This window comes from Atheta coriaria, unplaced genomic scaffold (assembly GCF_025399875.1).
Source record: "Atheta coriaria isolate IRGN ID8LTWV9N9 unplaced genomic scaffold, Caltech_Dcor_3.1 hic_scaffold_9_pilon, whole genome shotgun sequence".
Lineage (NCBI taxonomy): Eukaryota > Metazoa > Arthropoda > Insecta > Coleoptera > Staphylinidae > Dalotia > Dalotia coriaria.
Window position 1 is genome coordinate 1,096,677 of NW_027045451.1, and position 15,243 is coordinate 1,111,919.

A 15,243-nucleotide genomic window follows, 5' to 3' on the forward strand; every position below is an offset into this window, starting at 1 on the left:
TATGTGACTCGGAAATTCCTGATTCACGTCTGCAGACATGCAAGGCTGATGACCGACGATATGACGGTCAAGGTTCCCAACAAAACTATAGCAATAATATGTAACCGTGTAATAATATCAAAAATAACTGTTGTTTTGATGCCGATTGTTTTATTGACGGTAATTGAAGCAAATTAACCCAAATATTATTTTTCAATTTAAGTTTAACAGTTAATTCAAGATGGCGTTTTGTTTTTGGTTGTTTTAGGGGAAATCCAGTGTTTTTCTTGAGGTAATTTGAAGTGACTTGTTTATTATGTGTTGGTTTTTGTGAAGTACACATCAAGTGATTAGCATTTATTAAAATATTTAGTAAATATGCGGTTAAACACGTGATTTGAATATAAAAGAAAGAGTTTGATGTGTTCTAGTTAATTTAGGCAACCAAATATACACATTAAAGAAAGGTATCTATTAAATCTATTAAATTTGATTTTTTATTTAACAAATTTATGTTTAGAAACATTTTTAATGCTTAAAATAACTTGTAGGTCAGATCATCATGTTAATTGTATTGTAAACAAACTCTAGACATTGATTTTACGGGGATTTTACTGCCACAGAACATGAATTGCATGTTTATTTAGAATCTATGAATGCAAATATTCAACTGATTAAATATAAACAATTATTCATGATATAAATTGGAGATTTGTAATTAAATTTTCTTTAGTATTAATTTTTATCATGAAATACTATATTCTTAGTGTGATTTAAACAAAAATTGAAATTTATATTAAATATGATGATTTAGGAAGCAATATTTTATTACCATTTGCTGTTTTTATTGTTGCTGTGTATTCAATGTAATTTAATTTGCATCAAAGTGCTTTCTGCAATTTATATCGCAATTTATTCCTGCATTTAATCGTAAATGTTAAATATCATTTAATTCTCTAATTTGCCTTCAAGGTAAAGTAAAGTAATTGTAATACGAAGTCAATTTGAAGAGATTACATTTGATTGCGTTTTTACTTGTAAATATCAAGCGTATTATCTACCTAATAAAATTTTAATCGATTAAACTTGACATTCATTTCACATGTTTGCGAGCCTACTTTTACTGGTGCTTTGGTATGTTTGAGGAACTTACTAACGAAAGTAATTTCAGTTAAAGTGTTAGATGCATTCTAAGGCCGATGAACTTCCCAAACTTCTCGACATTGGCAATCAACACAAGCATATTGTGCAATCAACTTACACTTACCCAGCAAGTTCATTTGGAACGGCTACATTCTTGTCAAAAAAATGTTAAACTTATGGTTTTGTTTGAAATTTAAATTTAAATAAAATTTACATCTACTGATTTTATTTATAATTTATTAATGAGTTAGAGAATTTGATGTTGATTTGGAATCTTTTCGAAATAATCGGAATTAAAAAAAATGGCGAAAAACAAAAAAAGTCACTTTTTAGCGCGTTTAGTCACGATTTGGGGCCTTTTACCCCATGAAATTTAATTATTTTTAATTATCATCTAATAGAGAATTTCCCAATATTTTAAAATCCACAATTTTCTGGTTGCTATCTCTTTTAGCCATTTAACCTTTTAGTGCATTTCGATACTCCGCACAGAACGTTTGTTTTTTTCCGATGTGTGAATATAATATTATTATATTGTATCATAGAGTATAAATTAAAGCAATATTGCTATTTTTTTAAATTGCTTATGATGGGTATTTTTATGCAATATCAACTTTGTTGTATATTTGATAAAATGTATTTTGAATTTAAATCTGCCGTTACTAGATAGTCGGTTAGATGGCACTATGATGCACGTTTTCGCGTTAAATATTGCTTGTCGGTGGTAGTGAGTGCACACCATGTCCGTGTGCGATCACGCGAGTTCGCGCAAGAGATAAGTTTGTTTACGTGCAGGTATCGAATCTTTATTTCGTGAAATCAAAACACACAGTTCTCTTGATTCGGTCGTGCCGGTCTCTGATTGTTGCAGCCATGTTTCTCGCGACTCGTATCGTTTGTCCAAACTTCTATTTTCCAAATTCGCATTATATTCGTTCATCAATCAACGATTTAGTTTTAACTTGCGGCTAATGATATTTATTATTTGTGCGTAAGTGTCGAGTTGCTTGTGAATACATTTACTCATCATTACGATGACCCATCGTGCTGGTGTAAGTATCAGTAGCTTTCGCGTCAACAGCATAGATGTTTATTTTTCTCCGTTGTTTGAATATAATATTACATGAATATAATGTTTCCTTTTCTTATTTACAGTATTTGCCATGTCTTGGAGTCTGATGTGATCTGCATTGGTAAGTTTATAATTCAATTCTATTTTTCATTGTAATTCCTGCGTCGTACATAAGTTTGTAATATATTTACGTAGTTCTTTTTTGCATTCCACCGCGTGTTGCAAAGACAGTCGCGTTTCAATCTGCTCCTCTGTATCTCTTTTAGTTTTCGAGATCTTCACAATCAGATAAAACTTTCAAAAAATGCAAAAGTTTACTTTTTTGCACCTTTAGACACGATTTCGGAACCTTTACACCCCATATTTTAATTATTTTCTTATCATATCTTGTAGAGAATTTTCCAAACTTTCATAATCTTCGATCCGCTGGTCGCTAACACTTTTAGTTTAAAAACTATGTCCTAAATCTTGAAAAAACAGGATACCGCACCATTTTGTGGAATGGGAGTCACTTCTACCGCTACTCTGGTACGATGCTCTAAACACGAGTCACTATAAGCGCTAGTTCGTACGGTGCCCTGAACACGAGTCACTTTTACCGCTAGCCTCGTACGGTGCCCTGAATGGAAGTCACTCCTACCGCTACCCTTTTTAAATTATATTTTCAATTTAACTCGTTTATCTTATAGAAAATTAAGAATATTCAATCCGAACCTTTCAATCGCGTTTAGTTTCTGAGCAAATCGCATTGCCACCGCCTCGTGCCCCATGTTGCATATTCTCAAAATGTTTCTCAAAAAAAGCCGCTAAATTTTCTCCTTTTTTTAGTTTTTCCACACGTGCAATAGAAAACTGCTCATATTTTGCGAACCCTTCGTGATGTTTTAACATCTTTTCGGATCTTGTTAGCTTATATCTTAAAGATAATTTTTGAAATACGCGGTGAAAATTTGGCTGTATTTCGGGATCAGAGCTAGAAATTGTAGTTTTTTGTAGTATAGCACGTGAACGCGGTGCTACTGTAAGTTCGGAATAATTTTCCCAGATGCAAAATTTAATTCTTTATTTTTCTATATCGAAATTTATTGCAAGAAAATTCCGTAATGCGAGTTATATTCATAGTTGTGTGTATACGCACTAGTACTCGTTGCGCTAGGAATTGTAGTTTTTTTAATATAATACGCAAACGAGGTCTTAAAGAAAGTTGGAAATAATTCTGACAGATGCGGAATTTAATTCTGTATCTCTTGGTATTGAAATTTATCGCGAGAAAATTCTGGAACTCGAGTTATATTGAAAGTTGTGTGTATACGCACGAGTACTCGTTGCGCTAGGAATTGAAGTTTTTTTTTATTATAACACGCGAACGCGGTCTTAAAGTAAGTTCGGAATAATTTTCCCAGATGCGGAATTTAATTCTGTATCTTCCTGTATTGAAATTTATTGCGAGAAAATTTCGTAACGCCAGTTATATTGATAGTTGCGTGTATACGCATACTTTTTAGCACTTTTAGTCGCGTTTTTCGACCTTTTACTGTAGGAAATATAATTATATTATATTTTTATCTGATAGAGAATCTTCCAATCTTTCATAATCAGCAATTCGTTGGTAGCTATTGGCAATTTTTCTTAAGACTTAAAATTTCATCTCTCAGATTTCCCTTTTAACTATCCTATCTGATAGAGATTGGTCCGTAGATTAAGACGCTGCGAGCAGATCCTATTTATCTCTTTTAGTTTACGAGATATTCGCGATTGAAAAAATGGGCAAAATTGCAAAATGTCACTTTTAGCACTTTTAGTCGCGTTTTTCGACCTTTTACTGTAGGAAATATAATTATATTATATTTTTATCTGATAGAGAATCTTCCAATCTTTCATAATCAGCAATTCGTTGGTAGCTATCGCATTTAGTTTAGGAGATATGAATTTTTGAAAATCGTCGAAAAAAAGTATCAAGCACCCCCCCTTGGCAATTTTTTCTTAAGACTTAAAATTTTATCTCTCAGATTTCCCTTTTAACTATCCTATCTGATAGAGATTGGTCCGTAGATTAAGACGCTGCGAGCAGATCCTATTTATCTCTTTTAGTTTACGAGATATTCGCGATTGAAAAAAATGGGCAAAAATTGCAAAATGTCACTTTTTAGCACTTTTAGTCGCGTTTTTCGACCTTTTACTGTAGGAAATATAATTATATTATATTTTTATCTGATAGAGAATCTTCCAATCTTTCATAATCAGCAATTCGTTGGTAGCTATCGCATTTAGTTTAGGAGATATGAATTTTTGAAAATCGTCGAAAAAAAGTATCAAGCACCCCCCCTTGGCAATTTTTTCTTAAGACTTAAAATTTTATCTCTCAGATTTCCCTTTTAACTATCCTATCTGATAGAGATTGGTCCGTAGATTAAGACGCTGCGATCAGATCCTATTTATCTCTTTTAGTTTACGAGATATTCGCGATTGAAGAAAATGGGCAAAAATTGCCAAATGTCACTTTTTAGCACTTTTAGTCGCGTTTTTCGACCTTTTACTGAAGGAAAATGGGCAAAAATTGATAAACTTAATTGATTTTAACTAACCTATTGGTTGCTATTGCTTTTAGTTTATAGGGACTTTTACTAGTTACGCCACTGGCTGCACAGTAATTATTTCATATAAAATTGCAAGTAAAGTATGTTCCATGATTTAATGATATTTATTTTGTGTCATTGCCATGAGCCGTGTTGTTCTCGCAAAAACATTAATCCAATTAAGCATTTCCGACTTGCTAATTTGGCGGAATGATGTTTTTCGTCATTTCAACCTTACGTCTGACGCATTGTGGGTTCACATCATGAATTCAAACTTTTTTTACAACTTTTTAGAAATGAATACCTTACCATTTATAATCTTCCTTCAAAATTACCGCTGAATGACGCTGTTAATTAATATTTTATGCTTGAGGAATTTTTGTTGTGTTGTAAACTGAACACGTCATGGCAATATTTATATTTTAACATTTTTACAATATAAATGTTATTATTCTAATATTAATTTTTTTGGGATTAAAAATCATCAGTACGGCCCTGTTACATTATAAATTTGGCTCCGCTATTAATTATGACACAATAATACGATCATTTTCTAATCAATCAAACTTTTGTTTTCTCAATGCTACATCAAACGACTACGTAATCACATAAACCAAGAGTATAAATACGCATAAATCGCCAAAATAGTTCATTTTAACCGGGTTTGTCTTTTTGTCAACATAAACATAACCAAACATAAGCAAATTTGTGTTGTTTTAAAAAAATGTTCCACAAACTTCTAAGTTTACCTCTTGTGTTACACCTAACAATATTTCTAATCTTCCTTGTGAGTGTTTGCGAGTGCAACGAAAAGCAGGAACCAAGTATCAAGAACATGACAGCCATTGATAAAGCAAAGCCGAAACCAAAGCACAATGATGATCCGTTTAAGAAAGACCTACGAAAATTTCTACGAGAATGTGGAGCGGATGTTTCTGTAGAAGATGACGATGACGATGATGGTCCGAAAAACAACGGCGAGCATTCCGCTGAGGAAGTTGCAGTGCCAAAAGGCCAACGGCCAAAAGATGGCGCACCAAACGCACATTGGGCTTATGAGAAGAAGCGAGGAGGTAAAGGTGGCACTTATCCTTCACAATACGGTAAAAAGAAGGGTGGTGGACGTAGAGGCGGTAGTGAGGAAGATTCAGAAGAAGATGAAGATGAAGATGATTACAGAGGATCTTCAAATCGCCGAAAAGGGTACTAGTTTCAAATAAAACAAAAAATTGTTTCAGAAAATTAAATTTATTGATTTCCAGTGGGAATAACAGGAGAAATAACCGCAAAGGCAACAAAAAAGGTCGTCCCTCTGATGATTACGATGATTCCAGAGGTGATAACTGCGATGATGATAGAAAAGGAGGTGGGTATGGTTCAGGTGGAAGGAAAGGGTTCTCCAGTAGTCAATGGGGCGGTGGAATGGGTTACAATCGAGGCGGTGGGTCAAGCGGTGGACGTTACAATACGAAAAACTACGGATACACTAGTGGGTATTCCGGAAGTGACCCATTTGGACAGAAAACTGAATATGGCGTCATTTATACCAGCAGTCCAGATATGTGGGGTTCCAGAACAGGGTACAGTACATATGGTGGGCGTTTAATGGCCATGAATACTCTTAGAAGAGAAAAACGACAGAAAAACACTGAGCAGTGCATGAGTCAATGTGTTTTTGGATATTTAGAAATGGTAACATATTAATATGTTCATTTGGTTGTCTATAAGAGCTGTTTTATAATTCTAGTTGGACGATAATCGTATTCCGGCTGAAACTGAAGTGATAAAATACTTCCAGAATAAAATTCAGAATAATACCGAACGAATGCGGTTGATTAAACTCGCGAGGAAGTGTTTTGCTAAGTTATCGACAACTGGTAGGTTATAATTACAGAATTAACCTGAGTTATATAATATGTTACCTAATTTTACGTTTGTGTTACAAGAAATTGCTGAAAATGAAGATGGATGTCAATTTTCAAAGGATTTAGCAAGATGTCTACAGATTGAAATCAAAGGAGAAACTTACTAAACATATTTAATCATTTTACTGGAGATTAACATGTGCAATTCAAAGTTATCATTAATTTATGAACACATCATTAAATTTTAAGCTTAAATACACAGAAAATTAAAATTATTTGCCGATCAAGTATGGATAATGATAAGGATAATGCAAGTATGGTTTGTATAAATGTGAATATGGCGAATAAAGTGAATAATACGGATATCCGAAATAATATGGCGAATATGCCGATTCAGCTCCTTTTATATCCTCCTCTTGGTCGTTTGATTGTGGGGACGTATCCATTTCATCAGTAATTCTAATAAAATTAAAGTTATTATTAAACTATATTAATTTTTAAATCATACTTACGATGTTTTGATGTTTTTGTCAACTGTGGGTTTTTCTTTCATTGGATTTGCTTCTGTTAACAGTGTGGTAACACTAATAATCGCAAAATATGCGAACAAAATGGCTGATAGTTTTACGGCCATATTGGTAACGGTTTTAATAAGTTTTAATCACTTTTGAGACTGAAAATAAAATAGAAAATGCACTGCATTATATATGAAATTTTTCAAGGTAGTTTTGCCTTTCAAATTAGAAATCGAATTTATTGATACGTATTTAAAATCGATTTTAAATAATTATACATTTCCGTGTATTGCAGAATGCAGATGATAATGAATGGCACTCTTGTTTAATTTATTACATCTTGTTTACAATGTAATCCCTTCACTTTGTTCATCCGTTTCTTAACTGCTGTGGAATAAATTTGTTTGTAACAAACACGTTTTAGTATTGCCGCCAGAGCAGGTAAAGAATTTCTAACCTCTTCATATGACTCAGATTGTGAGCAGTTGTTGCTGCTTTTGATTGTGATTTATTCACTTAAAATCGCAATTAACGAAGTAAATTAACGTAAAATCATCATGAGTTTAAATATCGTGCAGTGTTTAAATCAAATCGCCACGTATTGCAGAATACAAGGCGCTAAAATAAGCATTGATGCAAATTCTGTAAGGTTTTTCATCATATCAACAACTTCCAGATGTTTTATTAACAAATTTATTCTTATTTTAAGGTTCCAACTTGTGTATACAAGAACAAGACTACAGTAGGTGCTTTAAACATTGCTTTGATGTTGATTGAAGCTTCCAAAACCAACTTATCTGCACAAAATTCAGTTGAGTTGGCACAAATCTATGAGTGGTTCGAATATACTCTGCTGTATTGCACAGCAAGCAACTCACAAGTTGTTATTAAGGTAATATAACATATAAATTAAATGTATTTTGTGTAAAATAATGTTTTGTTACATTTATACAGGATTTGAATGATCATCTTTCTCTGAAGACATTTTTAGTGAATGATAGACTAACAATTGCTGATATAATCCTATATTATGCAGTTTACAATATTGTGGTAAGTATAAATATTATTTATTATCTTTTTTAAGCTGTTACTATTAGAATATATCATTATTTTCAGGAAAACATGACTTATCTTGAGAAGGAGAAGTTTGTGCACTTTTCAAGATGGTTTGACAACATGCAGCAGGATAAAAAGCTTCTTCAGAAGAACAAATCCATTGACTTCAGCACTAATTACTTGGTGAGTGTTGCACCTGCAAGGCATTAATAATAATAACATGTGCAAGATCAGAAATAAATTAATTTATGTATGGTGAAAGGAAAAAAACGTATGTTGGGTTGCAGTCAACGCTTCCATTTTGTTTTATACTTTTATTATATCTTCAATACCTATTACTTTAATCACAATAAATGTTTAAAGTGCCCAATATTTCCTAGAATCTACGAGTTTAACGCGTATTACACTTAAATATTACAAAGTTGGGATAAAACAGAAACAAAATAAAAAGATTTCGGTGTTCACAAATGTTTTCATCAAATAAACAAAACAAAATGGCAGCATGTAACGGTTATTAATCGAATGGTCGTGATCGTCCGCATGATTGTAGTTGTTAGATCTGGTGGGCAGCAAAACCAGTGACTTTGGGAATTCAGCAGCGCGATTCTCGCATTTGATTAGCACGATTACACATTGCATATTGTAATTTCAACGTCGGAAATATCTAACCATCTAAACAATGCATAGCAAAGAAAACAATTGAATCGAATAGTACTTAATTAATTATTTAAAAACTTATGATGGAACAGGTTGCATTGCATTGTTTAAACTTGTTGTTGTTGTTTGTGGGTTCGTTTTGTGTTGTTGGTTTACAAAGCCGATGCACCGGAGATGATTTCAATCAACTCGCGGGTGATGACGGCTTGACGAGTTCGGTTGAATGTCAACGTAAGTTTGCCAATCATCTCTTCGGCGTTCTTGCTGGCGTTGTCCATGGCAGTCATACGAGAAGATTGCTCGGAGCATGCGCCTTCCTTCATAGCGTAGTAGATCATCGACGCCAATGAGAATTCCAAATACGATTGGATAACTTCATCGTCCAGAGAGTCGTAAATCGCCAATTTCGGTGCAGACTGCGCAAAATTTCAAAGTTAAAAATGGCTGCTATGTATTTTATATTATTTCGGATAATTAAATTTACCTGAACAGCAGACAGGCTGAAAATTGGAATTTCAGTGGTGGTGTACGAAACGACCGACTTGAACTTGTTGTAGATGATTTTGCCGGATGCGAAATCATAACCGCAGCTCAAAATGCCGGCAGTGAGTTTAGATGCGTCGGTGAATGTCGGCGGAAGGCGGCCGATTTCGTTGGCGGCCATGATGATGTGCTTTCCGTACAGACGGCGAAGAATACCACGAGACTTGTCGCCGACGCAGATGACCTTAATGTTTTCTGCTCCAGGTTGGCTCAGGTCTGTGCGAATTTGACGCGCGACGCTGGTGTGGCAAGCACCACACAAACCTAGATTATTAAATTATATTTTAAAGATATAATTACATGAAAAACATGTAATTTAGATATTTTTACCTCTGTCGGAGGTGATGGCGACAACCAGTTTTGCTTTGGCATCCTCAGGAGGAGCAATCTCAGCTCTTTGATAGAAAAGCTGAGAACCCTCACCGATGGGACGCGCCTGACGCAGATCCCTCTCCGCACGCGAATATTTCGCGGCTGACACCATCTTCATGGACTGTGTAATCTTCTGAATATTCTTGACAGACTTCAGGCGGATGGAGATGGCTTTCAGCGTGGCCATACCGCGCTGCTGTTGGCCTTGCTGGACATTTTGCACCAGCATTGGCGTGAAGTTGCCGAATCTGCCCAACATTTTGCGTTTTTCTGAAAGAATTGTTCGAATTAAAAGATATGAACGCGCAATGTGAGAATTTGTGAGATTATGTAAGATGTGTCATAACATGGAAACCGAAAATACAAAAATTGCGGACATTGGACTCGCAAGATTCGGTGAGGACAGTCTGGGAGTCTTGAAATTAGTTGAGGGACATAGTTTCGTTAGATATTGTATGGATTTTCGCGAATTTTGCAAGAAAATTCGTCACTAACCTTCTTCACTGCCACAGATGAACGAAAGCAGCCGCCGTGCTAGTCCTGACAGCTGAAATGTCTTTTATTCGACCTTCCTAAACCTTGTTTTTGACAGCAAATCATTGAACAGGCGTTGTTGTAACTCTTAGCTTTATATGTATTAATTTGTGGGTTAAATTAACTATTTCTTTGAATTAATATTATTTAGATTTTTCTCTAAAACTGTTAATGTATTAATTACTAATATTTAACAGTTTAAATTCGTGTTTACGACAGTTGACATTTCAAAATTTGACATTTGACAATTCATTAAGTTCAGATAATCCTCCACAGATGGCGCGGGTAAAATATGAACTTCAGTTTTATGTCGTAGAAAATCTCCAATTCTCGGAAAGTTTTACAACAGAATTATGAATTATGATAATAAAAAGAAAGATGCGTTGCACAAAATACCATAAACCTTTAGGCAACAAACATTTAAACCTCCAATAATAGGAGGACTTAAATTTACTCGTGATATTTTTTAAATTTATTGTTGATAACTAAGATTAGCGAAAAGCCGCATTTCACTCCAACTCTGGGAGATTATTTGTTAGTAAATAAAAAGTTGGTCTTAAAATATCAGATTTTTATAACTTCGTTGAAGTACTCCGGTATTATGCGCTTCGCAGAAATGTGTAATCTGAATGTTTTCTAAAAGGGTTACATTTGCCAATCAGAGTGACTAATTTCTCACAATTTTGTAATCAGGCATCACGCAGGAGAGTATAAAAACATGCGAGTGGTCCATATCAAATTCATAGTCTTACTATCATCATTTAAGTGATTTTGTCTACTTTTTCTCAAAAACAACTCCAAAATGTTGAAAATTTGTTCTATTATTGCTTGTCTTATAGCAATGGCGGCCGGACATGGCATGATGATGGATCCACCCAACCGCAGCTCCCTTTGGCGATTCAACAACTCATTTCCCATCAACTACGCAGACAATGAACTTTGGTGTGGAGGACGTGGTGTAAGACATATTTTAATTTACATATTTATCATTTTTAAACTTTAATTTTTACCCAGGTACAACATGGCGTCAATGGCGGCAAGTGCGGCGTGTGTGGTGATGATTACCGCAAAGAACATCCGCAGGCGAACGAAAATGGAGGCAAATACGGCACTGGTTACATCACAGCCACGTATCAGCATGCTTCAGTCATTGAAGTGACTTCTCTCATCACCGCAAACCATCTTGGTAACATCCAGTACCACATTTGCAAGATTAACGACTCCAGCAAACCAGAGATTGGCGAAGAGTGCTTCATTCCGATTCCATTCGAGGATGGCTCTGAGAAATTCACCATTTTGAACTCGCATCGTCAGGTTACGAGCAGGATTCAACTTCCGAAGGAGTTCACATGCAATCATTGCACTTTAAGGTGGACATACACTGCAGGTACGACTAAATTTAATATTCAATAGAATTATTTTAAAGATTTTGACATTTTTAGGCAACAATTGGGGTCCGTGTGGAAATGGCACTGGTGCAGTGGGTTGTGGACCTCAGGAAACCTTCCGTTCCTGTGCTGACATCGCTATTCAGTAAACATTTTAATTTTTTGGCATGTTATTAGTAGAATTTGTGCATGATAAAAACTAACAAAATAAATATCAACTAAACATTTGGGTTATCCAAAAAACACTATTGTTCCTATGATTAATTCGATAACTGATTAGGAAAAACCATTTGGTGTAATAAAAAATTACCGTAGAGTGTAGTAAACACTTTAATTACGACTAATACATTATTACGTATAAGATTAAAACAATTGTTTCCGTTGTTACCGTTAATCACTGCCCAAATTTACTTCGGTAACTATAAAAGCAAAATACTGAAAGAATTCTGTACAAATTAATGAAAAATGAACGCAATTCAAGTGTTAGTTTTGTTTGTAGGGTCAATAACGTTAGTTTCCGGTCATGGCCGTCTAATGGATCCACCGAATCGCAGTTCTTTGTGGCGGATTGACCCTTTAATGCTTCCCAATCATCATGATGATCAACTGTGGTGTGGCGGGGTATGGATAATTCCTAAATATATTAAACTAGATATATTTGACTGATTTTTCATTATTTTGTAGTATAATCATGGTAAAAACGGTGGAAAGTGTGGTGTTTGTGGTGATGATTACAACACACCGCATCCGCAACCCAACGAAAACACAGGAATCTATGGAAATGGTAAAATAATGTCCACATACACAAAAGGAACCGTCGTTGAAGTCGTCTCACACATCACAGCCAACCACTTGGGAGATATTCAGTATCATTTGTGTAAAATCAATGATTCAAGTAAGCCTGAACCAGGAGAGGATTGTTTTGAATTGTTGAAGTTCCAAGATGGCAGCGTGGACCAAAAGATCAACGAATGGGATTATGTTGTTCACAGTCAACTACAATTACCAAAGGATGTGACCTGTGAACATTGTGTTCTGAGATGGACTTATAATACCGGTGAGTAATAAGTTATTTTATTTTTTAGTGAAAAGTCAACATTGTGAGTTTTAATAGGAAATTTTTGGGGCTCATGTGACTCGTCAGGCAACTGTGGTCAACGTGTGACATTCCGCTCGTGTTCAGACATTTCCATTGTCTGAATCTGAATGAAATACACTCAAAATAATTACAAATTATCAACGAAAGTAATTATATTTGTTAATTATGAATATCCTATTCGTACAAATCAATCTCCGACTTGGTAAACGTTGATATCAGAATATCACCCTCGTTGGAAACTGAAATATTATGATCGGATTGTTTTAGCATCATCTGACTACATGTTTGCTTTATATCTAGAATCGGGTTTGAGATTCTCTTCAGTATATTCTCGCAGCGCTCGGAAAACTCCTGGCATCTTCTTTTGTATTCCGAGTGGGACATTAGTCCACAACCTTCTTCGCTTTCTGTTTGGTACAGATAGGTACCTTTACCAATGTAGTCAAATTTCTTCATGCCAATGTTGAACTCGCTTTTGATGTCATGCTTACATCCGGGACGATGTCGTACGGTCACATAAACATCTACTTTACATCCGTGCGGGCAGTCTTCATCACTTTGCAGATTGTTTAAGTCTACCAGTATTGGTTTGAGTGGAGATGGGTTTATAGTTTGTGTGGATTTTGATGTTTCAATTCTTGCGTTGTCTGTAATGAAGGATGGGGAGCAATCCTTCATTGACAAGGCACCGAATCCTATTATGACGTGGCTCTCAGACACGTCGTCCATGTTTTTAGTGGTATTGAGGAGGATATTGGGTTTGATTGCAGTAGGACGTTGTTGCACAAAAATTTTGAAGTGTGTATTGTTTGACAGGAGTATAATATGTATAAATGTGTCAACATTGATAATAATTAAACTATAATTACCAAATTTTTGGTAATTTTTGAATGAAATTATCAAATTTTTGGTAATTTTTGTTAATTATTAAAAATGTTTGGTGAAAAACTCCTAAGTAGATTAGTATTTCTGTATAACAACTTTCTGTTTTAAGAATAACACATTTTCATTGATTTTCTTTCTCCATTTTAAATTAATCAAAACTGGTGCATTTTGAGCGTTTGTTGGTGTCTGTGAGTGCACCGTGTTCATGTAAGGTCGCAGGTTGTATGCGCGATTTGCGAACGAGAATATCTCTTTGGTTTATCAATACCCGTATGTTGTTTGTTCACATTTAGTCAGTCGGTAGAGCGCTGTGGTGCGGTGAACACGTGTTTCCTTCGTCCGTCGATCTTCGTAGCGACTTTTCCCGTTTATTGAGGTTTTAATTTGATATTCCTATTAGAATCGATTTGCTAACGACTGTGTGTAGTAATAAGAAGCGTGTGTGATGTAAAGATAGTGATTTATCGCGAGTGGTGCCCAACATTGCGTGGTTTTACTATGAAGGCAAGTTGCTTCCGTCGGCTGCTGTCCGTCGGATCTTTTCCGGTAAACTTCGAATTCCTTTTGGATTAATAGGATAAAATGTAAGACAATTGTTACATCGTGGAAATAAAGTAAGTTTATTTTGTGTTGGAAAGTTTAGTTGTTTTATTTTTGTAACACCCGGTAAATTGATTTTCTTTGATGGCACACGAAAAATTCTCTAAGATTGTTGTGTTTGTGTGTTTTCTCTATTTAACTATATAATTTAATTTTAGATGTAACAGTTTTTTTAACACCCTGTATGTTAATTTTCATCGATGGAAAGTGATCAAAATTTACGTTTTCACTCGAATTTTGCATTTTTTAGAATATGATTATTATTTACTATCTGTATCACCCTGTATACGCTTCTACGAATAATTTTCAAATGTAACATTTACTTTATTTTGATTGTATGTTTATGTTGTGTTTCAATAAAATACAAATTTATAGTATAACTCTAATACATATATTTATTTATCGATCCTCATTGTCGTTCTTAGGACTAGTTTAGAGAGACAGCGATATTTGATTACATGTGTTACATTTGTTACTGATAAAAGAGCTGGGTGGCTCAGTGGCATGTGCATATGCATGCTAGCTAAGGCTTGTGTTGTTGTTTTTAAAAAGTTGAATAAAGTAGAAACATAAATAGAAGAATCAAATATTAATGATAAAAACACTCGGTGGTCGAGTGGAGACGTGCACCTGCTGGCATGCTAGCAGACACGGATCGAATCTCAGGTATGGAAGGCATTTTTCTCAAATATAAAAATATCAGGTGTAATTTGGGTTGCATATATGAATCGCAACGAAATTTAAGAGAAATTGAAATACAAGCGAAGGCAATAAGAGAAGTAAGAAAGTAAATGGAGAAACGAGAACAGAGAAAAAGAAGGAGTAAAGAAAATAGGAGAAGACAGAAGGAAGAGAATAGAGAATAGAGCAGAGAAGAGAAGAAAAAGAACAGGGGAGGATCAGATTTTTAAATTTTTGACACGTGTCGTTATAAGACAGTCTACGGTCGATCTCCCAGG

General features: G+C 34.8%; 4 protein-coding genes and 1 long non-coding RNA gene across 7 annotated transcripts; 3 read left to right on the forward strand and 2 right to left on the reverse strand.

The window, feature by feature from the left end:
- The first annotated feature begins 2,277 nt into the window (after window positions 1-2,277).
- LOC135798147 (heterogeneous nuclear ribonucleoprotein A1-like) lies at window positions 2,278-6,998 on the forward strand. 2 transcript variants are annotated; one of them, XM_065310892.1, is made up of 5 exons: window positions 2,278-2,315; window positions 5,563-5,973; window positions 6,033-6,462; window positions 6,518-6,647; window positions 6,717-6,998. In XM_065310892.1, exons 2-5 carry the CDS (start codon window positions 5,606-5,608, stop codon window positions 6,800-6,802), a joined length of 1,014 nt encoding a protein of 337 aa, XP_065166964.1. In that variant the 5' UTR covers window positions 2,278-2,315; window positions 5,563-5,605; the 3' UTR covers window positions 6,803-6,998. The 2 variants fall into 2 exon arrangements, with proteins under 2 accessions (XP_065166964.1, XP_065166963.1); XM_065310891.1 differs by lacking the exon at window positions 2,278-2,315 and having other exon boundaries at window positions 4,765-5,973.
- LOC135798151 (uncharacterized) lies at window positions 6,792-7,607 on the reverse strand. Its single transcript, XR_010549664.1, has 3 exons — window positions 7,429-7,607; window positions 7,148-7,308; window positions 6,792-7,094 (listed from the first exon to the last, which is right to left on the reverse strand). It is a non-coding gene; the product is annotated as an uncharacterized lncRNA (long non-coding RNA).
- Window positions 7,586-8,492, forward strand: AIMP3 (aaRS-interacting multifunctional protein 3). The gene is made up of 4 exons (XM_065310897.1): window positions 7,586-7,794; window positions 7,860-8,042; window positions 8,105-8,200; window positions 8,267-8,492. Exons 1-4 carry the CDS (start codon window positions 7,708-7,710, stop codon window positions 8,414-8,416), a joined length of 516 nt encoding a protein of 171 aa, XP_065166969.1. The 5' UTR covers window positions 7,586-7,707; the 3' UTR covers window positions 8,417-8,492.
- Window positions 8,493-8,658: 166 nt separating this feature from the next.
- ATPsyngamma (ATP synthase, gamma subunit) lies at window positions 8,659-10,427 on the reverse strand. The gene is made up of 4 exons (XM_065310893.1): window positions 10,274-10,427; window positions 9,737-10,048; window positions 9,348-9,670; window positions 8,659-9,279 (listed from the first exon to the last, which is right to left on the reverse strand). The coding sequence occupies exons 2-4, from the start codon at window positions 10,035-10,037 to the stop codon at window positions 9,016-9,018; spliced, it is 888 nt and encodes a 295-aa protein (XP_065166965.1). The 5' UTR covers window positions 10,038-10,048; window positions 10,274-10,427; the 3' UTR covers window positions 8,659-9,015.
- Window positions 10,428-11,037: 610 nt separating this feature from the next.
- Window positions 11,038-12,969, forward strand: LOC135798149 (uncharacterized). 2 transcript variants are annotated; one of them, XM_065310894.1, is made up of 5 exons: window positions 11,038-11,270; window positions 11,327-11,699; window positions 11,755-11,845; window positions 12,200-12,321; window positions 12,385-12,515. In XM_065310894.1, the coding sequence occupies exons 1-4, from the start codon at window positions 11,115-11,117 to the stop codon at window positions 12,270-12,272; spliced, it is 693 nt and encodes a 230-aa protein (XP_065166966.1). In that variant the 5' UTR covers window positions 11,038-11,114; the 3' UTR covers window positions 12,273-12,321; window positions 12,385-12,515. The 2 variants fall into 2 exon arrangements, with proteins under 2 accessions (XP_065166966.1, XP_065166968.1); XM_065310896.1 differs by lacking the exon at window positions 11,038-11,270 and adding an exon at window positions 12,815-12,969 and having other exon boundaries at window positions 11,559-11,699; window positions 12,385-12,757.
- The last annotated feature ends 2,274 nt before the right edge of the window (window positions 12,970-15,243 follow it).